General features: G+C 40.6%; 1 protein-coding gene across 6 annotated transcripts in view; it reads left to right on the top strand.

The window, feature by feature from the left end:
• MET (MET proto-oncogene, receptor tyrosine kinase) overlaps window positions 1-26116 on the top strand; it is a 99847-nt gene that overhangs the window by 18949 nt on the left and 54782 nt on the right. For 4 of the 6 annotated variants that reach the window (XM_068169880.1, XM_068169878.1, XM_068169881.1 and 1 more), the window contains exons 2-3: window positions 2776-3990; window positions 20650-20841. In XM_068169880.1, the coding sequence (XP_068025981.1) occupies window positions 2791-3990; window positions 20650-20841 (1392 nt within the window). In that variant the 5' untranslated portion in view covers window positions 2776-2790. Of the gene's footprint in view, window positions 1-352; window positions 403-2567; window positions 2608-2775; window positions 3991-20649; window positions 20842-26116 lie in introns of those variants that run through there. The other 2 variants (XM_068169882.1, XM_068169883.1) reach the window with 2 other exon arrangements.

Raw genomic sequence — 26116 nt, 5'->3', positions numbered from 1 at the left:
TGCTCATATTTCCCTTCCTGTAGTGGTGAAATACAGTACCTCTTATGCCTGGCATCTCTTGCATAATACCAAACCACAGAATCATAGAAAGCTAGGGGTTGGAAGGGACCTCCAGATGTCTTGCTGTTAAGATTTTTTTTTGGTTCCAATCTCACTCTCTAAAGGAGTTTAAAGAGGAATTTTTGGTCTCCGAAATTCAGCCAGCGTTGTTTCAGTGTAGGCAGAGTAGCCCGTCCAAGGATACTGGCCTCACACCCTAAGCTATAGTTTGAGGAGGAAAAAGTTGGTCAAACTGAATTTACAGCTCTAAATCTCTTTACTGTTGGACAGTAAAGTGCTGGATTCTCTTTTTTGGACACTGGAAGAACTGAGGGGCATACTTGGTGGGAAATATTGAAATAGGTATGTAGCACACAATATACTTAAGAAAGTTGTTGCCTGTCAAATAACCTTGCATCTTCTTTCCTGTGTGGATGGTTAATCAGCCTTGTCCTCATCAAACTATTGTCCTACCTATTGCTTTCTCTCTCCACTACAAGGCCACCTCTATTATATAGGTTTAAACTCATTGCAGTAAACTATACCTTGCCTCTGTGTTGTGTCAGAAATAGAGCACTTTGGAATCCTCTGCTTAAGCTAGGATTTGTCAGAACATGTTGGTGCATCAGAACTGAATCTACATGAATGTGTCAGTTTTAGCAGTTTCTCAGGTCACAGTGCTGGCTGAAAGAAGGCAGATGGTCAGACCAAGCTCCCCACTCTTCCCTTTGCAGAGACCTTCACTTGGCACTGTCGAGGCAGACATGAGCATGGTTTTTCTTGGATTGCATATGACTTCTGGGTGTTTCACACAAACTTTGAAAGTTCTTGGTTTCAGCCCAGCACAGAGCAGGAAAAATTCTGTAATAGCAAGAAGTTTCAGAGGATGAGAAAACTGTTTCCTGCCCTATACAACATAGAAGTCAGAGCTCTGCATACTGGGGTTACTGAGCTCTGCATACAGGGATTATTTTCTAATTATAACAATTTCCCTGCTCTTTTTTTCTTTTCTTGTAAACTTAAATCCCTATTTGATATGTTTCCAGGATTCTGTTATCACTAATTAAGATCAGAAAATGCTGTTGATTTGAAAGAAGATCTTAATTTCTCAATACCAGAGGTGTGACTTGTTCTTACCAGCTAACACTTGCAAATAGCTTGCATTTCTGATTTTTATCTCCAGCTCTCAATCATGATTCTCATCAGATAATAGAGAGGAAGAGCAATTCTTTGTTTCCAAAACCTATTATTTTGTGTAATTAATGAGGTAAGCCACAGTGGATGCTGAAATAAAATATCACAAGAAATGCAGGAGAATTATTGATGGATTGCTTTAACCAGTCTAGTGAAAACACTGAATTTATACACAGCTGAAACAGCTTTGGTGTATACTCATCTTTTAATGTTGTTTAATGCCTTCATGAAATAAAAAGTCAGCACAGTTTCCTATTATTTGTCTGACATTTTCGAAGTTGTCTATTTTAAATCCTTTTTGGGGTCACAAGCATTTCTTGATTAGCAACAATTGCTGAACAATAGATAAGCTGTAAGTATTTTCCCAAACTATGTGACCATATTGCTGTTAGAATGTGCAATTGTTTTCTCCATGAAGAAGCTAAATTTGGCTTAACAACTGTGTTATGACATTAACAGAAAATGCCTGGTGTGATAGGGCATAGTGTGGACGCTGCACTGAAACGCTCATAACCACAGTTCATTTAATTGATCTTCTGACGGGGTGAAATATCACACTAGTCATCTGCCTCTGGTTTTTCAAGCCACATCAAACAATTGTGTGGAGAAGTGAAAAAAAAAAAAAAAAAGAAAGAAAGAATGAAAAAGTGCTAGGTTGTTCAATTTCATCAGTTAATGGCTGTAGGTCACTTGATACCCCTTTGTTTATAATACAGTGATATGCCTGTGTCTTGTGAAGGTTCACCAGAGTGACTGGCTGCTGTGGTATAAGGCCTAAAATAAAACTTGCACATGCCATGCACCACATGATGCATAAAATATTCTAATAATATATTACAAAACCCTGTCAGCACTAGGGAAAATGACTATTCTAAGAAATAGAGCTGACTGAAAGAAAACGTTCTTTTTTACCAAGCCAGGCCCTTATGAAATACAGTGATTTGGGGAGCTGGAGGGACAGAGAGAGAGCTTTCTTTCTCTGGTCTAGTGGAGAAAAGTCTTTGCTTGGTTAACAAAAAATGTCAAGAGAATAAAAGAAAAGCCCACTTCTAGCTCAGATCTTCATATTATTTCATGTATTTTCTATTTCTCATTTTTTAGCAGCCACGATAATAACCAGACAAGTAACTTACATCCACACACTGGAGTAGTACAGCTTTGTGTGCAGTTGTGTCCTAAGCAGATTTGCATCCAGCTGTCTGCATCATCTTGCTCTAAACTATATCAGTCAACTGGTTCAATGCCAGTGTGGAAGCAGTCATCACTCTTCTGCTGAACAACACTCTGAGGTGTCTTGCAAAATTAATCAGAAGAAAATCCTTCTGTGAATTGTTCTAAAAGCAGTGAAATCGGTGCCCACAGAGAGCAATAATTGTAAGCATTCCTAGCACAAGTTTTAATGGCACTAAGCAAGATTATGATGCTTCTTAAACCAAAATAGTTCAGCTAATACATGCAGCCTAGCAATGGATTTCTGTTGACTGATAAACTGTTTCAGTATAAGAAATATAACCACTCTTTTCTTTAAATATCTTTTGACAGATTAAATCTCTGACAATGAAGCCTTTTACTGCATATCCTTCTGGGTTTATCATATTCCTGTTTGCCTTGCTGCAGAGGAGCCACGGACAATGCAAAGAAGCAGCTAAAAAGTCAGAGATGAATTTGAGTGTAAAATATGATCTTCCTAACTTCATCGCAGAAACACCAATTCAGAATGTAATTTTATACAATGATCACATTTATATTGGAGCAGTCAACAAGATTTATGTACTAAATGAAAGTCTCCAGAACATTTCTATGTATAAGACTGGGCCCATTTTGGAGAACCCTGACTGTGCCCCATGTGAAGACTGCAAAGATAAAGCAAATTTATCTAACAGTGTGTGGAAGGATAATGTCAACATGGCACTGCTCTTAGAAACTTACTATGATGATCAGCTCATCAGCTGTGGTAGTGTGTCTGGAGGGGTTTGCCACCGTCACATCATTCATCCTGACAACCCTGCTGACATCGAAAGCGAGGTGCACTGCATGTATTCACCCCGGGTGGATGGAGAGGCAGATAATTGTCCTGACTGTGTTGTAAGCACTTTAGGAACCAAAGTTTTGGTGACAGAAAAGGACAGATTTGTCAACTTCTTTGTTGGAAATACTGTGACATCTAAGTTTCAACCCCCTCATGTACTGCATTCAATATCGGTTAGAAGGTTAAAAGAAACACAGGATGGATTTGAATTTCTGACAGATCAGTCTTATATAGATATCCTCCCTCAGTACCGCGACTCATATCCCGTTAGGTATGTCCACGCCTTTGAAAATGATCACTTTGTCTATTTTCTGACTGTCCAGAAAGAATCTCTTGACTCCCAGTCTTTTCACACTAGAATTATCCGCTTCTGCACTTTAGACTCAGAGATGCACTCTTACATGGAAATGCCTCTTGAATGTATTTTTACTGAAAAGCGGAGAAAGAGGTCCATCCGAAAGGAGGTGTTCAATGTTTTGCAAGCTGCCTACGTAAGCAAGCCAGGTGCAGCTCTGGCCCATGAGATGGGTCTTGGGTTGAACGATGATATTCTCTATGGTGTTTTTGCACAAAGCAAACCAGATTCTTCGGAGCCAACCAACAGGTCTGCTGTCTGTGCTGTCTCTGTGCGAACCATCAACGAGTTCTTCAACAAGATTGTTGACAAGCAGAACATGAAATGTCTCCAGCACTTTTATGGGAAAGAGAGTAAATACTGCTTGAACAGGGTAAGTGACAATGGATTTGTTATATTTTGAGACTCCCATTCTCTTTGCCTGCTCCATTGCCAGGTCATTGTCCCCTCTGTTTCAGTTACAAAATGTAAGTCCCTGATCTGGGCCCCCCAGTTTAGGAAGGATGTTGACTTGCTGGAACAAGTCCAGAGAAGGGCAACGAAGTTGGTGAGGGGTTTGGAACACAAGCCCTATGAGGAGAGACTGAGGGAGCTGGGGTTGTTTAGCCGGGAGAGGAGGAGACTCAGGGGTGACCTTATTGCTCTCTCCAACTACCTGAAGGGAAGTTGTAGACAGGCGGATGTTAGTCTCTTCTCCCAGGCAGCCAGTACCAGAACAAGAGGACACAGTCCCAGGCTGCGCCAGGGGAGGTTTAGGTTGGATGTTAGGAAGAAGTTCTATACAGAAAGAGTGATTGCCCATTGGAATGGGCTGCCTGGGGAGGTGGTGGAGTCACCATCATTGGAGGTGTTCAGGAGGAGACTTGATGGGGTGCTTGGTGCCATGGTTTAGTTGTTTAGGTGGGTTGGATTGGTTGATGGGTTGGATGTGATGATCTTGAAGGTCTCTTCCAACCTGGTTTTTTTATTATTATTATTATCATCATCATTTCAGATTACTTAGCATTGCCAATGATTCATCTCTGTAAGGATTCATTCTTGTAAATTGGGTGTGAAAATCACTGAGGTCCTTATGGTGCTCAAAAGGTGGAAATAGGGAAAAAATCCTTTTAAAGAAAAAAATGTATTTATTTTTCTCAAGAGGCTGTGATGCAGATAAATGGAACAGTTAAGCAGTTATTTCTTTTAATATTTTATTTTAAATTCATTAACATTTGTATCAATGTGCACTGAGGAGTCCCCAAAAATATCACTCATATTTTAAACTACATTAGTGCTGAATCATTGCTCTCAGACTGAAAAATAACCAAAAAACAACACACACAAAAAACCAAACCACAAACAAACAAACAAAACCCCCAACAATCCAACCCAACAGAAAGATCAACCCAAACTCCCCCACCCCCCGAAAAAAAAAACAGCCAAGAAAGAAAGGGCTGGTTTGGAGCACACCTTGAAGAGCCAGTAATGCATTCACTCATGCTTGGTATAGAAACAATCCCACTAAAATCAGTTTTCTTAATGAAAGAAGTGTTTATGGAAAGTGTATCTGAATGAGGATACTGGTAGTCTCAGATGGGAGGGTTGCCTTTCTGAGGGTTGCCTTTCTGTATACTGTGTGTTCAGGGGGTGGCTGCTCTCCAAACTTCTGAAATACTTTAAGTGAAGGAAGCACAGAAGTTATTTCTTCCCTTCTCGCCAGTGTCTGTTGTCATCTCTTGTTAAGGAAATATGGAATCTGGGAACTGGGTACTTGCAACATTTACTTTTCAATATGAAATGAGCTTTGAATTTTACCCACTTATGCGGCAGGGCCTTAAGCTCTTGGGAGCTTTCTTTTCACAAAAGAAGAAAACTGGAGCACACTGGCTCCAGTGGCGGCACACTGTCCTCTGCCAGACGGCCAGAGAACCAGAACTCATGATGTGGCTCTGCTCAGCATCACAAACCAAGATGAGGTCTATGTGATGATGGAACCTGCACTTAGAGATGTCTGGGATCTGTCTTGTCCCATTGCTGGTGTGGCTTTGGGTGAGGGTGGGAAGTGCAGGCTTTTGTCTCTCCAGTACCACCAGAGTCCTCCTCAGTTTGGCTGCACAGCACAGGGTATCAGGATAGGGTATATCCCCCAGTTGAAGGTGGCAGTCTCCTGCATGAAAGAGAAGAGCTGCTTGTCACTGCCAGGAGTGAGTAGGGTGGTCTCAGGGGAAGCATCTGTTACAGAGCAGCTGTGGCCTCTGCCCAGTAGCAGTGATATGCTCAGAGGCTGGGTCTGACCCAGTGTGAGCCTCATCACAACAGACTCAGCATTTGGGAGGTGACTGCTTATTGCAAGCTCCACGTGTTTCACACAGAAGTAAGAACTGCCAGTGGATGCTGATACAGCAACCACAACAGACATACCATTTGATTCCCTGGGTTGTTTGTTGTTGTTTGGGTGGGTGGTTTTTTTGGGAGTGGTGGTGGTGGAAAAGTGGTTTTCAGGAACAAAAAGAAAATTAGCAAACATTCAGCACAATAACTTATTATCATCTTTCTTCGTTGTATTACTGTCATCCTAATTTTTCATTTCAGTTCTTCTCTGAAAGTATTTTTTTCTCTTCCCTAGGATATTTTATTTGTGAGTGACTGTCTTTAAAGCTTGTGACCTTCAACTTACCTCATTCTGTACTTACCTTTTCACAGCAAAGTATACCATTAAAATATTGACAGAATAATTTGCCACTTTTCACATGCTGGGAAGTACTTTCCTGTTTTGAAAGGTTTTGTAGAGTCTGCTGCTGCTTTGCATATCAGAACTGAATGTCTTATACTGCAGACACTTTATTATAGTTGCCCGTTTTCAAGAAATGTCATCAAAATTCTGACTTCTGCTACATTAAATTGATAAAGGGAAAAATGTTTCTGTGATTTCTTGCGATTCCTTTAAATAGCATGAAGGCAGTCAGAAATTTTTGTCCTGTTTGTCTTGACACTGAAGTATCAAGACTGTCAAGTTTTGCCATTACATTTCCTTGGCTTTTTTACAAAGGATTCATTAAGGCTATAATAAAAAGTGTGCTATGAGGTTTTTGCAGGCTTTAGGTGGCCACAATGATTGCAAGAATTTGCCAAGCATCACTTACACACCTTTATTTCTCAGGTGTGTAAAACAGGTCTGCAACGTTGGAAGGTGAAGGAAGGAAAGGAAGAGACAAAAGAGGGAAAGCAAGTTATTTCATATGTTTGCATCAGGAATTCAAAGCTGATCTTGATTTTGCTGGAGATAACATAATAAGAAAAAAGCCTCAAAACCCTCAACTCTTAGGGCTTTTTTTTGTGCAATAGAAAAATATACACGAGGGAATAACCCATTTTTTCCCCTTTTGTAAGTCATCTTCAACTTAAAAGAAAGCTGTGAGAGTTTGTCACAGTTTATTTTGGCAAAATTCAAAACCTGCTTTCTGTAATGTAGCCAAGATGATCTTTCTCTTTGATGTCGAGAGAATGAAACCACAGGCCACTGATGCAAGTGAAAGTCACTGACCACTGTGAGATTAAGTCATAGGACAGTGAAAACAGTACAGCAGTGAATATAGTATACCACTAACTTCAACATTAAAAAGAAAAATGATCCTTTAGCAATGTTTGCAAGGGAGTGCTATCTGATAATTTACAGTTTGATTGATGAAGGCCATTTCATATTAACCAAAAAAAGTCCCACAAGACAGCTGTACATAATTTTGTTGGCCTTTGGGTAGTCCATCTTTTTGAGTGGCTATCCCTCAGGACTGTTTAATCTGAGGCTGCTGAAGGTAGAATTAGACCACAATAAAAAAATCTACACCACTTCCTCAACTCATTCTTCTCAGATTTTATGAATTAAAAAAAAAACAAAAACTTTAACTCATCTTGATGTGGATAACAAAATTTGTTACTTTTTAGCCTCATTTCCTAAAGGAATGAAGTTTATGTTGCCAAGCTATTGTATGCCTGTTAATTGTCCTGACAACCTCAACAATAAGAAACGTTAAAGATGTGAATCCAAAGACATATCCAATATATGCTCAGGCTATGGAAACAGATGTAGTTTAAGGAGCCCCTTTAGGAACATGAGAAGGGACCAAAGCAGGTATTGCTCATCTGTAGGAAAAGTCTCCGTCAGAGCTTAGTTGGACGTGGCAAAGTCAACCAACCACAAGATATAAATCCAGACACAATGATGCTTTGCCTAGTCCAGTGTTCATGGAAAACTTTGTAAAATCAAAATACAACATTTCCAGTGTTTTTAAGTGAAATAACTAATAAGCCAAAGCCTGGGGTCACTGAAGTCAAGGCTAGGAAAAGTGAATCCAGTGATATCAGTCAGATGCACCTCAGTGGAGCTGCGACTAATTGTTACTGCAGTGATAGGAAGGAGGAAACAGAATTGGCTTTGAATGAAAAAAATAAAAATTGGATTCATAGTAAAGAGGTTTTATTGCCTGAGTCAGGACAAAGATGTCTGAGATATAGCTACTGTGAAGGGTTTTGAATCACTGTTCAGGAATCTCCTCACCCACAATGAGGAGAAAACTGGATGGAGGCTTTTAGCAGAATTTACTTGGACACAGTTTAGTCACTATCCACCATGGTATGATGCTCCTCAGAGCAGAGTTGTACTTAGATGATGAGATAAATGCCCCTTACATCATTCACAGACATAGTACAGTAGTGTGCACCTTTATCATGGATTAAATGTGAGTCTCCAAGTGAGGAAGATGAGTTTCGTTTAGCCTTGACAATTTCAATTAGACATTTCAGTTTCCATTAGTTAGATCATGACCTTATGAACTTCATTTAGCCTTTTTGTGTCTCTTGTGTGCTAAACTATTTTTAATCCAGTTGTCCTCCAATACTTAAATTCAGTCACTATTGACACCCATAGAGAAGCCTATCTGAAAACTAAATCCAAACTGAGGTCTGTTAAGATCCTGTGGCTTTGTTTCTTCCACAGGTAAGTTCAGGTGAAAGGCTAAAGTATTCTGTTCATACTACAGGAAAAGAGAAACCACAAACAGGCTTTTGCCACCATATTCCCAACAACTACCCTAGAGCAAGATAAACTGGTCACAACTCCTGTCAAATGAAGGTCACAATTGGAAGAATGTGAAATGAAAACGGGAGATCGTGAAAATAAAAGATAAAGTGACAGTAAAATAAACACATGGTGATGCTTCTTTATTACCATTACACACATGATAGATGAGTAAAATTAGGTTATGCTTATATTGTAATGGAAGAAAATAATTGCTGCTTTCTATCGGGAAACCACAAAGGCACTTATTGATCTGTCATCCTAAGGGTATGTCTAGGAATATTTAATCAAATAAACAGAGACAAATAACTCTTTTGAGGCTCTGTAACTGTAATATTCCACACCACTTAGCTTAAAATTTTTTGGCAAGTTCAAAAATAACACCACATCTCTATGATTAAGAAGGGTTGATGTGGCTTATTTAGATAATCATACAGTGTGGAGGAAATCTTTTTTATATTGTGAGTAGAATGTGCCTGAATATTTTTCCTAAAAGTCAGGCACCAGAATCCATTGGATTAGTTCAGTCATTTACTCCTCCGGAAACACTATATCAAATGGCATGTAGCACTCTGCCTGGGCATGAAGCCTGCTCCCAGCCATACAGATTTTGTACAAGCTTCTCCATGGTGTTCTGATGTCTCAGAAGAGTAAAGGAAGAGGGACTGGGTAATGGGCAGTATGCATTGACATGCTTTATAACAAGCTTGAGCCACAGTAGTAGGATGACAGACTGCATCAGCATTCCTGTTGGTGCTCACTGCCTGACTGCTGAAAGCCAAGCTGTATCCTGAAGGTCCCTGTTGTGTAATGCATGGCGAGGCGTGCTCACCACATGGATCTGTTCCACCATCAGGTATGTGGCCATCAACCCATCTGGCCACACAAGATCTGACTAGGGCGAACAGCATAATGTGAGGGATTGAAGGAAGAGTCTGAACTTCAGTTAAGATGCATTGAAGGAGGCACGAGTATGGGTATGAGTAAGGGTATGGATAGGGGTGTGAGCAGGTATGGCATGCACATAGGTATGGGTATGGTTTTCTCAGGTTCACCAGACCACATGGACACCATCACAGGTGATGTGGGCTAACCACATGGACACCATCACAGGTGAATTCTCAAGAAAAAGGCAAGGCAAGGCAGAGCAAAAAGCAGGTCAGGGAGTTTCTTTGCAAAGTACTGCAGCACCCTGAGTGTCAGATCGCTCTGCAGACTCTTCTGAGCCCTGTGGAGATTTAGGGCTGACCTGCTAGCCTTTGAATGTTGCAAAAACCAGTTTTCCTTCACCTGATGTCCTGTTAAGGGCCAGTCTCTGTTTGCCTCCCAGTCCTGCTGCTTGGTGTTTTATCATCTTGATGAAAGCTGGATTTCTCTGTGAAAAAGCAGTATCTATTAAACTACCATTTTCTGAAAAGGGCACTGCTTTATCAGCCAGAGTTACTAATAATGTTCCATTTCCAGACTTTTTAATCCAATTTTTCTACTGAAGGCAGGGTTCCCTATTGGTTATTACTGTGGAAGAGTCACTGCTGCTTTTCTCTGGCATTGCACAGAAATCATTTCAGGCAGAAAGTTTTGGGTTGAGGTTTGGTTTGGTTCATTTTTTTTACATGGATATCTGGTTATGTTTGTTTTTTTTTTTTTATATCTCAGTGTTTCTTAAGGCCCTTAAATAATTCTGAAGACTAGAGCTGGACAAAGAATAATTTTGTTATCCTGTGTAACTGTGAAAATTTGAAAACCTTTACAATCCCAGAATAAAATATGCCCCACATGTAGATTATCAGGCATGTAACTTTAATGATACTCACTACAGATGTATAATATTCTAGATCTAATTCTCTTTTCCTGGGTTCAGAACAAATTCTAAGTCTCATTTTCCTCAGATTAAGTTCCTTTCTAGTCTGCTGATGGCTCTTATGCAACAGAACTGTGTCAGCTCCTCCTGACTCTTTGGGTTTCTTTATAAACAATTCCATGTTCCAGATTCTGTGGTGCACTGCATGCAGATCTAAGTCCTGGATTCATCCCACCTGGCTTTGGTAGGTAGTTGAGGCATCTAAGTAAGCAATGAATTTTCCCCAGGTTCTGCTGCCAAACAATGAAGAGACACATAAATCCTGACAAAGCAGACATCTGCCTTTCAGCTCACTCAGCACCACCCTTACCTCAGCAGTTTCTCTACTTACTCCACTTTTTCTGACTCAGGACCACAGATTGCCATCATTATTGCTCACTAAAGCAACAGTACGTGGTTATTATCCAGGAGAGTGTGGTGTTACTTGAACTTTCTAGTAGCATGTGGGTTTCTGATTTCAGACAGCTTTTGCAGCAGAGTGGAATTATTCCTAATTTCCAAACATACAAGTAAAACCAGAGTCAAAACCCACACTTAAATAAATAAATACAGCTAAGGAAGAAGATCCATGACATAATAGGCTCAGAAAGCAAGGATAGGTCTATGTAGTGGGTGAAAACAATTAAATGTTAGAGGACGAATGATCCTCAGGGAGTTGATAATGAAAGATTCCTTTTCTTAAGGCAGATGTTCCCCCGTTTTTATTCACAGCCTATGGAAATCAGGGCAAATTCCATAATTTTCTCCTGCTTTCTGGTCTCCTTTCTATCTAACACTTCTCTTGCACCACTCTTTTGACTAGACATGCAGTTGTTGTGCAAGATTGTCTTGGTATAAGTCTCCATGCTCAACATTATCTTAGGGTAATTAGAATTCACTTGGAATTCACAGCTTTTCTATTTCATCACAGCTTCCATGTAAATAAGGACTACTATGAAAAATGCACCTGATGTGCACTACAAATGCACAGCAAAACTGCTTTTATCAACACAATGTCTACAATGCATTATTTTATTTCTTCAAAATGTGTAATTAGTCAACACCTGTCCTTTGATAATCTATATACTGAGTTAAATGTTAAATTAATACAAGGGAAATCAGCAAAATACGAAGATTACTTAGGTCCATTTTAGCTGCTGAATCAATAGGATTTACTTAGTGCTAATGCACTAACCAGATTATGAGAACTAATGCAGCACTGTTCAATGACAAAAGCAAATAACTCTTTGAATGATCTTGACAATAGAACATGTAATCATCTTGATTTGTATTAACTAATTACATTTAACATGTCTTTTTGCCTTTTACCTCAAGTGAAGCATTAGTACTGTAACTTCCTCCTCCGTCTCATTTTAGCAGTCAAGTAGATCAAAGCAACAAGTATTTGGAGTTAGTGGGATGATCCACATAAAATTTTACATCAATGCAGTCCTTTAAAAAAACTCTCTAGAGGTCAAAAAAAATGTGTAATCTTTCTATTGATTTCAGTGAGTTCTAGACTAAGTCTCTGAAGCTGAAAGTGTAGCTTAGAGGTAATTAATCCTTCAGTAATTCTCTCTAAATTGATCCTTATGTTACCAGAAGTAGTATCACAGTATCACCAAGGTTGGAAGAGACCTCAAAGATCATCGAGTCCAACCTGTCACCACAGACCTCATGACTAGACCATGGCACCAAGTGCCACATCCAATCCCCTCTTGAACACCTCCAGGGACGGTGACTCCACCACCTCCCTGGGCAGCCCATTCCAATGACCAATGACTCTCTCAGTGAAGAACTTTCTCCTCACCTTGAGCCTAAACTTCCCCTGGCACAATTTGAGACTGTGTCCTCTTGTTCTGGTGCCGGTTGCTAGAGAGAAGAGACCAACCCCTTCCTGGCTACAACCACCTTTCAGGTAGTTGTAGAGTAGTATTTTGAACTGTTTGTTTCTTTTACCTCAGACCTACTCCAGGCACTAGCAACTAGTGGCCACAGTGTAGTTAGGATTGTTTATTTCCATCTTAAAGGACTGTTTCCTGTTGCTTGGTTTTTTTGAAAGTCTCCTGCTTTGCAGTTGAGTTTTGCAAATTTTATTCTCAGAAATGGAACATACTTCTGTATTTTATATATATAAAAAAAAATGTATTTGACTTAATTCAAATATATGAGGAATGTTGTGAAGAAGAGGAAGAAAGAAGAGGGAAATAATTTTTGTTTAAAACAAAAAGAGGAAAAAACTCTTTACCTTTTAGAGTAAAGCTTGGATGCCTCTTCAGGAGCTCTTAGAAACAGAACCCAGTCCCTTGCCCCAGTGTTCAGTTCTCCATAAACGTTGCACTGAGTTCGCAACATCTACACCTTCAATGTGTCTCTTACCTGTCAAGAAACTGAAAGCACCGTGGATCTGCTTCTATGGGAATTGTTAAGCACATAAATTTGTGTCCACTGGCAAAGTTGAGCTGTTCCATTTATTATTCATATTCCCCTTCCTTAGGATTACAAGAAGTTCTTGGTGATGATGTCTGCTGCTACTGTGCAGAAATCTGTTTTACAAAGCGCACAGCATTTTGAATACTGTGTTTTTAAATATTTTTATCTTGTGCTGTGACTTCTGAGTGATTCTGTTCCACTTCTCCAGTACGTAGAGTTCTTGGGAAGAACAAATTGTTTGACAAAATACAGCTTGAAGAAGAAAGAGAAATTCAGCATATCTAGTACCTATCACTGACACATTAACATGGAAATTAGCTGTGAGAGCAGCAGGTGGGGCGTACACTGCATATCTCCAGCAGACTGCTCTATTCTGGCTTCCACACAGTCTCTACTGCAAATTATAGTCATCCATTTGGGATGCTTCTTTCTGAAGACTTAGGGGCCCTATCCAATACAAGTATGTGCAATAGTTCAATATGAAAGATCTGATGTCTTAATTCCTAGTATTTGATGAAGGAAGTAAAATGAAGGAATATGTATATGATGTCATTTTGTGCTGATAAGGAATACTATTCACGTGCATTTGGCCTGCTATTGAACAGTACATATGACAAGTAATGATCTGTGGCCAATCCTATTTAGTTCACAGGATCACAGGATGTTAGGGGTTGGAAGGGACCTTCAAAGACCATCAAGTTCAACTCCCCTGCCAGAGCAAGAGCATAGAATCCAGCACAGGTCACACAGGAACACATCCAGATGGATCTCGAAAATCTCCAGAGAAGGAGACTCCACAACAGGGCAGGGCAGCCTGCTCCAGTGCTCTGTGACCCTCACAGTGAAGAAGTTCCTCCTCATGTTGAGGTGGAACCTCCTGTGCTAGAGCTTATATCCATTGCCCCTTAACCTATGACAAAGTGCAACTGAGCAGAGCCTGTCCCCTCCCTCTTGAGCCCCAGCCCTCAGATATTTATAAACATTGATTAAATCCTCTCTCAGTCTTCTTCTTTCCAGACTGTAAAGCCCCAGAGCTCTCAGCCTCTCCTCACAGGGCAGTGCTCCAGTCCTTTCAGCATCCTGCTGTTGTCTGCTGGTATCCAGGGAAAAAAATCACTCTTGTAGAACATTTTTTTTAGTTAAAACTTGTTATCTTGATCTGAAAAGCACAGATTTTCCCAGCAAGCAAAATGATACTGATCGAAAGATTTCATTGTACTAACCACCACTGTGCTTTGATTTATGAAGTGTTGGTGGGTTTGTAATTTTGACCCCTTTTTCCCCTCTAACCCAGAGCACCTGGGCTCTATTGGAGTCTCCTCCCAGTCTAGGTGTGTCCACTTGGCCCTCCCCACCTACTCCCCTATTTAATGCCTCCCAGGAACAGTAGAAGCCCTAGGCTGAGCCCATTTGGGCTGGAGGATCCTCCTCTCATCTCTGGTGAGTCCCCATGGTGTGCACTGGGTGATGGTGGTGGTGACAACAAAGGCCGGGGGGCCTGGTGGCCCCCCGGTTGTTAGGAACATGACTGATCACTACTCTGATCCTTTCCACGGGTGCTGGCTGGGACTCCTTACCATACAGAGGGCTGGGCTCCCCTGTGAGGGTCTTGCCCCCGATTCTGGGATGGGTGCAGGAGAGGTGGTGCTGGAGCAGAAGCTGTTTAGGCAGCGGGGAGGATGGTGTAGAAGCAGCAGGAGCTGCTTTGGGAAGATAAAGTACAGCTATTTCTCTTAGAAATACAGCAAAAAATTTTGGGATCTCACACTGCAGCTCCACTGACCCAGAGGGTGAGAAGTCTTCACTGTGGGCTTGCAGTTGATCACATCAAAAGTCAGTATGGTAGATAGAAAGAATTTCTGTGTCTCGTGTTTCTCAATTCTGGCTTTCTTCTCTTCTGCTTTTGTACCAAGATGGAGTTTGTTCATGACAGATTATTTTTCGGTCAATTACTTCCAAAAAATGCACATGCCCGTATTTTTTCCATGTATCATCATCGAGTGTGCTCACAACTGCAAAGAATTCAGACACTGTGACAGTTGTGTATAGTGAAAACAATAAATGTGACTATGAAGTTTTAGAGTTGCTGGCAGTAAACTCTTGTCTATTTCACAAACTTTCTGCTTTGTGGAAAAATAAAACTCAGAGGGAAGAAGATTACTTTGCAGCAGAATAGTAGAAAGCTATTTATATATCCCTCCTCTTCTCCATTATGCTCTATTCACACTGACCAGCTAAGGCATGAAAGCATGGAGGAAAGGAGGAGGGAGACAGTTCCTTTGCCAAGGGAACTAACAGAAGAAGGCATGAGTTCTGTAAATGTGCCAGAAGTCAAAAAGTTTGCCTGGGCTATTTTTCTTCTTATTTTGTCAAAGAACTGTAAGTACAAGGATCTTAGTAGTCATCTCCAACTGAGCTCAGAATTAAAGGGAGCAGTATGTAACAGCCAGAAATGTTTGTAAGCTTTATTAAACTTAAGAAGTAATTAGTTTCAGAGATAACAGTGATAGGCCAAATTTATAATGTTCTTCACTTTTAAATACATGAGAATAGGAAACAGGCAGCCCAGGTTCTAACTCCTGCCTTCTAATAGACCTCCAACAGGATGATTAAATCACTCATCCTCTTCAGGGAATAGCTTGACTTCGCTGAGTTACTTGGGCCAGAATTTATCTCCTTGTATTTTACACGAAGAAAAACAATGATCAAATGCACTTCTCACTTGAAAAGAAATACTGCAAACTACTCAAGGAAAAAAAAAATAAAATCAAATGTATTACAGAAGAGCAAAACTGTTTGCAATAAATATACAAGAAAACTTAGAGAGGAAAATTTGATAAGGTTCTTCTGTGTTCCTCACAGTTACTCTTCCTGTTCATAGTCTGTCATTCATGTAAATTCTTCACTATTATGTGCTTCATTCCAGTAGGATACAGTCCTGAGAACTGCAGGTTTATTATTATTTAGCTTCACGCACTGACTCCCACAACAGAAGAGATAAGCAGCTCATGCACTCTCTTTTAATTGTCTGGGAATTAATTTGTTATGTAGAATCATCTATTCATTCATTCTGCAGCAGTCTCTTTGAAAAAAGATTTTTGCCACTTAGAGATACCAGGATCCAGCTTATTTAGCAGTAGCTTGTTTTCCCCTTGCTCCTTGTTATGCTATAGAAATATTCAAAGAAGAAACATTGTCAGCGCTTGTGAGTGTCCACTTCTCTTGAGAGACAAGAGCAACAAAGTTGGTGAGGGGTTTGGAAAACAAGCCCTATGAGGAGAGGCTGAGGGAGCTGGGGTTGCTTAGCCTGGAGAAGAGGAGACTCAGGGGTGACCTTATCACTCTCTACAACTACCTGAAGGGAGGTTGTAGACAGGTGGATGTTGGTCTCTTCTCCCAGGCAGCCAGTACCAGAACAAGAGGACACAGTCTCAGGCTGCACCAGGGTAGGTTCAGGTTGGATATTAGGAAGAAGTTCTATACAGAGAGAGTGATTGCCCATTGGAATGGGCTGCCTGGGGAGGTGGTGGAGTCGCTGTCATTGGAGGTGTTCAGGAGGCAACTTGATGGGGTACTTGGTGCCATGGGTTAGCTGTTTGGGTGGGTTGGATTGGTTGATGGGTTGGATCTTGAAGGTCTCTTCCAACCTGGTTTGGTTTATTCTAAATAAAGGTTTATTAGATTAGATTAGACTCCCAGGAGCAGTAAACAAAAGGTGTTATTTAGGAATTTGATTTCTGGCAGTCAAGTTAAAAGTTATATGAACAAAGCAGCAGGAAATAACTCCTCCTTATTTCTGCTTTCTTCATAACTGTGATACTTTACAAACAACACTAGGAAATTTTACCTAGTTACTTTCAGATCTTTTCTCCAATTATTCAAATTAAATTTTAATTTTAATAGTGCCCTCCAAATTGTTCACAAGACAGTATGAGATGTTCTAAGTAATTAATTTCTAGTTTATTCAAGACATTAAAAGTAATATCATGACATTACACCTAATTGAGCACTGCACTTAACTAAGCTCTAGAAGGCTGAGCTTGGAGGAGTGTTTCTCCAAATTGCAGTAGCTGCCAATAACAGAAAAAAAATCAGAGTAATTGGTTAAGTTTTGATTATCTTTTTTTTTCCCCCTGAGTCTAGAGTTCAGACTTAAGACTAGACTGTGATTTCTGGTTTGGTGTTTTTTTTCCTGACACTGCCCTAACTGGGTATTTTTGTGAGATTTTCATTAGTGGCTTTAAGATTTACTCTGTGCTTTTCACTTTCGGCTTCAAATGTGCAACTCTGTCCAAAATATTCTTATGCTTGCTGAATATAATATATAAATCTTTAGTTAGCTGCCAAAGAGCAACAGCTCCTGATAACCCTGAGAGTTTTTAGGGGACCAATGACAGATAAATTCTGGAACACCACAACTTCTCCTATGAACAAATAAGATAGCATGGGTTATCTCCTCCTCTTCTGGATGTAGCTGAAAGGCAGGGCTTGCCCACACCTCATTGCATTCCAGTGGCACACCTACACCAACTTCACAAAGCCCTCGCTGTGAATCACACGTAATTGGCACCTCTTGCCCTTCAAGAGAGGTGATACAGCCTAACCCAAGCACTTACCCAGGCTCTAATCGTCATTTCAATAGTTGTGTGATTTGTCACTGGAACTTGGCACTGTATCCCAGAGTGCATCATCTGACATCAGTTATTTTTCCACACTGACAGCCAAATGGTTACTTACGTGTATATGGAGAGGGAGGGAGGGAGGGGGAAAGTCAGTCTTCAAAGAGTTAATTTAAAGCAGCTTCTTTGCTGATGTTTTCCATGTTATCAATCTTCCTTTAGTTTTCTAAGTAGCCTTTTAATCTGTGCATTTCTACTCAAAGATCAAAGCCTTCCTATTTCTTAAACAGCTAACCTTACATTATAGTTAATCCATGAAGCACCAGGTTTTGTTAAAATAGCCATATGTGGAACAATCTGCAGGTTCTTGGGCAGATACCCAAAATTACAACATCTATGAGGAAGGCTGAGCTGTCTTTGTGGCTGAGCTGACTTTGAAGAAGCCAGGAAAGGTGTTGGGGCGAGCACAAAAATCTAGCCACGTGTTGAAAAAAGCTTGAACATGGTTTCATAAGGCATGTCAGGATGTTCAAATTGTGTTGAGATGGCTACATAGGAGGAAGTACTTTTTTTTAAGGTTAGCACAAAAATATCTCTCCCCAAAGTCATTTTCTTAGGGGGGAAAAAAACAAATCAAAACCAAACAAAAAAGGAGTTATAGCAAAGAACAAAGATTGCAAGTTGGGGAAGAGTGAATTCAGAAGTCTGCCTTATTTCAAAAAAAAACATGAAAACTGTACCTCTTTCTGCACTTGAACTTTTCATACTCATTGTATGAGCAATCTTTGCACAGATGTTTTCAGAAATACTTTTAGACTGGCTAGAGTATGAGTGCAAAAGAATAAAGCTTTTAGCTTATTTGGTGGCCAAAACACAGGAAAGCTACATTTGATGGTTGATGATTTAGCATGGTCAAATACAGGGTTAAAAAAATATTTGAAGTGTATTCAGTATTCCTAGTGCAAAGTATTAGTTCAGTTCTTGCCAAGCAAAACACAGCATACATTAACAGTTAATACCAAAACTAGTACAGCAAACACTTTAGCACATGGATGTCCAAACTGTTAAGTCACTGCTGTATCAGATCTAATCCAGAAGTCCTCTATCATTAAGGCACCGCCTAGTGAATTCAGTTGCTCATGTTGGATCGTATGCAGATTTTTACCTAAATAATACAGTAAGTTGACAGGGCACCTGGAGAAAATCTGGCTTCAGTGCTGACTGCAACTCCTAGGGGTCATAGAAAACTTGCTCACCAGTGGTGTTGCTGTGCACATTTCAGAAACACTACAATTCAATAGCAAAGGATCCACCTACTGGGTTGAACATGTTGTTGACAGCATTTTCAGTGCCTGGTTTTTTTCCCAGAGTTCAACCAGCAAGAAATTCTTGGTTGATTGCTTCTTTTCTCATAGCACTTTGAAGGAAAAACCTCTTAATCTAGAAAACAAGAAAATGTTATTCCTGCATATTCTTTAAGGATATGGTACAGTGGAAAAACTATCTTTGAAAAGTTCAAATTAAGCTTTTAAAAAGATTTTTTTTTTTAAAACATGTTTGTAAGAACAACAAATCAATTACAAAATCAGGAGAAATGAAGCTCTCTATTGATTTCAAAATAGGAACCCACCATCAGATCATTGATAATCTCCCTATATGTTTATTCATACAGTAGGTCACAGTGGGAACATGTTAAATGACTTCCAAATTTAAATGGGTTTGAGGTCCTTTAGAGGGTTCCCAGTTGTTATCTGTATGATCTCACCAAAGCAGATGATGTAGTATCAATAGTAATGGAATTATCAGTTAATAGATTACTATTGAATTGTCAGGACAGCAGATTATATTCTTCTCAAGAGATAACTTAAGGAGTATTGTTCAAGGATTTTTCCAATGAAAATTAAAAACATGTAATGTCTATTCCCAAACTGCAAGAGAAAATCCTGCAAATGCAGCAACTATTATAGTACAGTGAAGACACAGAAATTGGACAACACTGCATGAGCCAGAGATGATCAATACAATAGCCAAAGTAATTATAAAAAGCTGACTGTCCCATAGTTTCATTCGAATATACAATCAGAAACATGCGTTTCCTGGTTTATCTCCTTTCTCTTTCTCTGTCTTTTTCTCCCCTTGTCCATCTTAGCACTGAAAAAAAAGGTGGTGAAAATAGAATAAAAGGAGAAAAATAAAAAATTGCTGTTTTCCTGAAAGAAAAAGTTAAAAATGAAACATTTTAAGGTAATTATTTTCTAGGAATCAGTTTTAAAAGCAGGGCTGTCACTGGGCAGATTCTTTACACAAGCCCTATGAGGAGAGGCTGAGGGAGCTGGGGTTGCTTAGCCTGGAGAGGAGGAGACTCAGGGGTGACCTTATCACTCTCTACAACTACCTGAAGGGAGGTTGTAGACAGGCGGATGTTGGTCTCTTCTCCCAGGCATCCAGTACCAGAACAAGAGGACACAGTCTCAGGCTGCGCCAGGGGAGGTTCAGGTTGGATGTTAGGAAGAAGTTCTATACAGAGAGAGTGATTGTGCTATGGAATGGGTTGCCCGGGGAGGTGGTGGAGTCGTCGTCATTGAAGGTGTTCAGAAGGAGACTTGATGGGGTGCTTGGTGCCATGGGTTAGCTGTTTGGGTGGGTTGGATTGGTTGATGGGTTGGATGTGATGATCTTGAAGGTCTCTTCCAACCTGGTTTGGTTTATTCTAAATAAAGGTTTATTCTAATAAAGGTTTATTCTTTAGTCAGAGAATTCTGAGACCCTTGAAGAAGCGGCATTATGGAAATCACTAAGAGAAAGGATACCTTGATATATGTGCTTATATACATACCATCTGGTTAAGTAAAGGCTCACTGTCTTATTCCCAACAGACAGGATAAAGAAAAAGTAGAAGAAATATTTCCATAACATTAAGAAGGCATTGGTTTCTCATGGAACACCATAACTGATGAAGCAATTAAGTTTGAAACATTTTAAAATTCTTTTGGTCAAATGCATTTGTGCTAAATGACTTCATTCTGACAAAGATCTATTCCTACTCATAAAGACAGTGCTCATCTGTACTTCATTTTCAAACAGGCTTTTTCAAGAAATGCTTCATACTGCAGAGCACAAGATGATGAATATCGCTTGGAAGTTACGACTCCTTTGCAGAGGGTTGACTTGTTCATGGGCCAGTTCAACAGTGTCCTGTTAACTTCGATATCTGTCTTCACCAAAGGGAATCTTACTGTTGCTAATCTGGGAACTTCAGAGGGCCACTTCATGCAGGTAAATATTACTATGACACTTTGACAATAAAAAACTATACTAGATTTTATCAGGATGGTGCCTCACCAACCTGATTTCCTTCTATGGTCAGGTGACTCACCTGGTGGATGTAGGGAAGGCTGTGACTGTAGTCTACCTGGACTTCCTCAAGGCCTTTGACACCATCCCCCACAGCAAACTCCTGGCCAAGCTGTCAGCTCGTGGCTTGGACAGCAGCAGTCTGTGCTGGGTTAGGAACTGGCTGGAGGGTTGAGCCCGAGAGTGGTGGTGAATGGTGCCACATCCAGCTGGCAGCCAATGGTGTCCCCCAGGGATCAGTGCTGGGCCCATCCTGTTCAATATCTTTATTGATGATCTAGATGAGGGGATTGCGTCCATCATTAGTAAGTTTGCAGACAACCCCAAGTTGGGAGCAGGTGTTGATCTGTTAGCGGTTAGGAGGGCTCTCCAGAGGGACCTTGACAGGCTGGACAGATGGGCAGAGTCCAGCATGATGGCATTTAACAAGTCCAAGTGCCAGGTGCTGCAATTTGGCCACAACAACCCCATGTAGTGCTACAGGCTGGGGTCAGAGTGGCTGGAGAGCTGCCAAACAGAAAGAGACCTGGGGGTACTGGTTAACAGCTGGCTAAACATGAGCCAAGTGTGCCCAGGTGGCCAAGAAGACCAATGGCATCCTGGTCTGCATCAGGAATAGTGTGGCCAGCAGGAGCAGGGAAGTCATTGTGCCCCTGTACTCAGCACTGGTTAGGCCATGCCTTGAGTCCTGCATCCAGTTAAGGGCTCCTCAATTTAAGAAGGACATTGAGGCACTTGAACATATCCATAGAAGGGCAACAAGGCTAGTGAGAGGTCTCAAGCACAAGCTCGATGAGGAGAGGCTGAGGGAGCTGGGGTTGCTTAGCCTGGAGAAGAGGAGGCTCAGGGAAAACCTTATTGCTCTCTACAACTACCTGAAGGGAGGTTGTAGACAGGTAGGGGTTGGTGTCGTCTTGCAGGCAACCAGCAGCAGAACAAGGGGACAACATTCTCAAGCTGTGCCAGGGGAAGTTTAGGCTTGAGGTGAGGAGAAAGTTCTTCACAGAGTAATTGGCCATTGGAATGAGGTGTTCAAAAAAGGATTGGACATGGCACTTGAAGCCATGAGGTGTTAGGTGATAGGTTGGACTTGATGATCTCTGAGGTGTTTTCCAGCCTTATTGGTTCTATGATTCTAAGGAGTGATATTCCCCCCATTTAACAGGGTATTTAAAAAAATGGAATTGCTGCATCAAATAGAGCTGTGAGAATATGAACAAAGTGCCTAACAGTTTTCAGCATCTTAAGTGTTTACATGGGCTTTGTGGTTTGGAGCAACAGTCTTGAAGCAAATGCTGCCATGATCTCCAGTTAGTCCAGCTGGCTCAGTTCACAAAGTAGTTTTGTCCCATACAAACTAGATTTCTTTCAAAGGAAACTAAACTGGATGCTCTGTTTGGTATACACATCAAACATGCTCCAAACCCAGAAAGGTTCAAATACACACTTCATATGGTCATTTGGTCTAGAGGGTCAGTTTAAACCTAGTTCAATGTATAATGCCAAGACAGGATGTAGAAGCAAGAGCCTCAATGTCAGTTGTTTCTGTACACTGATCCACTCCTCTGGCACCAAATTTCTTGCTAATGTACCCATAGCCTATGAGTCACATCTGCAGAATTGAGATTACCTCCTCCACAACTTACTTTCAAGTTTCTCTGAGTGTGTCTTAGATTTTTGGGCTGTTGCTCATTCCCAACTCACTGTTCTTTTGGACAGAAATTCTTCCTGTTCTAAACCAGGTTTTCCATAACAAGTGGAAGTCTGAAAAGTCTACCTCCACTGAGTACAAAGCTAATCTAGACAGGTAGATTATGGATGACTAATGAAATCTAACCCACAGAACCAATACTTTAAAAAAAAAAATGCAGTCATAATCAAACATCAGAAGACAATTTTTGCTTTGAAAGCACCAGGGGCTCCCTTTATTTACTCATGTCAATCCCTGTCATCCTGCAATGACCACCTCGGTGAGCTTGGCTTATCCATCTGCCACAGAGTCCAACCTGGATGTGTATTTTTGCCTGGATCACTTTTCGACTCAAGGACCCGTGTCCTCTTACTCTGCCAGTATTATTTATCTTATAGCGGGCTTCCTGAAGAATTGCCAGTCTTTGGCCCTTCTTGCTCTGGAGAGTCATCAAAGCTAGTAGTGCTATTCTTTAACCATCACTGGCCATCAGCTGCTGTGCCCTTCCAGTTCTCCCATTTCCCATAGTCTTCCATTAGATAACACTTGGGCACATGTAACTTTTCTTGAAAACAAGCCTTCCCTTTCTTCTCTCTCTCTTTCCTTCATTCTCTCTCTGTACCACATGCTGCAGGTAGGGTTACCTATTGGCCCCAGTATATGGACCCTTTCTGGACAAAGGAAATCTTATAGCTCCACTTCTGTCTTCTGCACAGACTGAACACAGAACCTGCCACACAACACAAAATCCATAATGGTCCTGGAGGCATGGAGGTCTAAGTGATTTACCATAATCTTTTCCTCTAAATGAAGGGAATGTAATAAAATGGTCAAGGACAACCTTGGCAATTTTACCTGAACTTCCCATGATGACCTTGGTAACTTTAAGCACCAGTTTGTCTTCAGTGCAGGAAAGGAAAATGCTAAAAGCTACACACTGAGCCCAGAACAAACTTCCTCTCTGTCTGTAAATGTAGTCACTGGTTCACACAACAAACATGAGCAATTTATTTAACCTTCCTGAAGCCATTTCCTAATCTACAAAATACCGTTAATAACAACTACTCTTACTTGCAGCATTACTTCTGGGCTGTCACAAAGCTTTTAGGGAGGTTTGGTGGAAAGTGCAAGGCAGCATTATTTTTATTTGTAACATTCTCTAAATTATTCATTCATGCCCTGAACTACACATTTCATTCAGATGTCTGCCCAGCTCAAGGAACAATTAAAATATTTCCAGAATACATTTCCCATTCCAGATTCATCTACAGATCAAAAGAAAGGCTATTGTGTAAACTGCACGTTGCCATTAGCAGAAATATTCTCATCATTGAATTAAATGGGCTGGAGCTACAGGGGGAAGTCACACTGGGCTTATATTGTAATAAGCAGGAGCTCTTTCTTTGAGGGTTTTGTGCAACCAGCAGGACAATAAGCATATTGACTATGTTTAGTGATGCTACCTCCAAATAAAAAGGTTCATATTTGTTTTGCCTTTAAATGATCTTGGAAGGGATACTAGGTCCACAGGATACAGCAGACACAGCTTGTTGCAGGATTTAATGTTCACTTACATTAAAAAGTTGGGTTTTTTTCCTCTTTTTTTTTTCAGTAGTCGTTATCTAGGAAGTGCTTTCAAACATTCATTAGCAAATGCCCAAGTAAAGCAGCTTTGCAGTGTTTCTATGGAAATATAGCTATTAACTGCAATGAGATGGAGATCATTCAAAATCGAGCTATTAAATGACCATTACTGAAGTAAAATGGGTTAAAAACAAATTAGGACAATCTAATGACTTAATTTATCAAAAATATATCCCCTGATGCTTCCCCACATTTTTAGCAACTAAATGTAATGATATTCTTTGTTGTTGCATTCACAAATCTTTTCACTTAATACACACCTTGCTTCTGCACAGTCATATGCACTCATATTTTTAGCTCTTTGTACGTGCAAACATTGAATTTTTCTGCATAACCTGTCGCTATTCAGAGTTGACTGTATGCCTTCAGATATAGCTGTGCTTTCAGGGATAATTAGGTGCAAAATTCTACCTATTAGGCAACCTGCTTTAAAACCAATGATGTTGTATTAATATCTTGTGAACATATTTTCATGCCAATGATGTAAAAGCAAAAGGAAAAAAAAACACTCACATATAGGTTTCTAAAATTAGACAATCATCTCAGCCTTTCCAGTGAATCCAGTTCATCATGTATCCTCTTTGAAATACCAAGCCTTACCATATTTAGACAATTTAGTTTTGTGACATAGATTTCAGCACTAGCAGACATCCATGATATTAAAAGAAATAGCAGTACAATACCCCTGTCTCTGATAACTGCATCCTGAATCACCCAAATACTTTAATTTAGGTTTAATTCACAATTTTGATGCATTCGTTCCTTAATTTAGTATATTAATTCCATAATAGTTAGGACAAATGGGGGAAGGGGAGTGGGGGAGGAAAAGTGGGGGAAAGATGGTGAACACAGTGAACGTCACCTAAACTGAATTGAAGCTCCAAGCGTATGCTGTGGAAGCCAGCAGGTGCAGCTGCAGGCTACTGATACTCAACATGAGTGACACTTACTTGAAAATGTTTCTCATATTCTCCCCTTATATTTGCTTATACATGATGAGTAGCCAACCACTTGATTCTCCTTTTCCTTCCTTCCTACACTGCACTGGTTAGGCTGCACCTCGAGTACTGTGTCCAGTTCTGGGCCCCTCAGTTTAGGAAGGATGTTGACTTGCTGGAGCGTGTCCAGAGAAGGGCAACAAAGTTGGTGAGGGGCTTGGAACACAAGCCCTATGAGGAGAGGCTGGGGGAGCTGGGGTTGCTTAGCCTGGAGAAGAGGAGACTCAGGGGTGACCTTATTGCTGTCTGCAACTACATGAAGAGGGGCTGTAGGCAGGTAGGGGTTGGTGTCTTCTTGGAGGCAACCAGTACCAGAACAAGAGGACACAGTCTCATGCTGCACCAGGGGAGGTTCAGGCTGGAGGTTAGGAGGAAGTTTTACATAGAGAATGTGATTGCCCATTGGAATGGGCTACCCGAGGAGGTGGTAGAGTCCCCATCCCTGGAGGTGTTCAGGAGGAGACTTGACAGGGTGCTTGGTTCCATGGTTTAGTTGGTTGGGTGGTGTTGGATGATAGGTTGGACGCGATGATCTTGAAGTTCTCTTCTAAACTGGTTTATTCTATTCTTCATTCCATATTTCCATTTCCTTTTGCATTTCTTCTGCCCATCACTTTCTGCCTTTCTACTGCACCATTGTATTTCCCCATTCATCCATTTGTCTCTCTTTACCTCACAACAATAGCACAACATTGCTGCAAAAGTCAACAGGTTTAACATGTAGTTTCTGAGAACAAAGCTTTTCCTTCCGTAGATGATAGCTACCCGATTCTGGGGGTTTGAGGTATTTTAACAATGAATACTCCCTAATTTTACCAATTCCTCTGAAGCTTCTGGCATTAGCCATCAAAACTGTGCTAATGAC

This window comes from Melanerpes formicivorus, unplaced genomic scaffold (genome assembly GCF_026170545.1).
Source record: "Melanerpes formicivorus ecotype bairdi unplaced genomic scaffold, bMelFor1.0.p_v2 SCAF_3, whole genome shotgun sequence".
In the NCBI taxonomy this organism is placed as follows: domain Eukaryota; kingdom Metazoa; phylum Chordata; class Aves; order Piciformes; family Picidae; genus Melanerpes; species Melanerpes formicivorus.
This window is presented reverse-complemented; position numbering and strand designations above follow the sequence as displayed.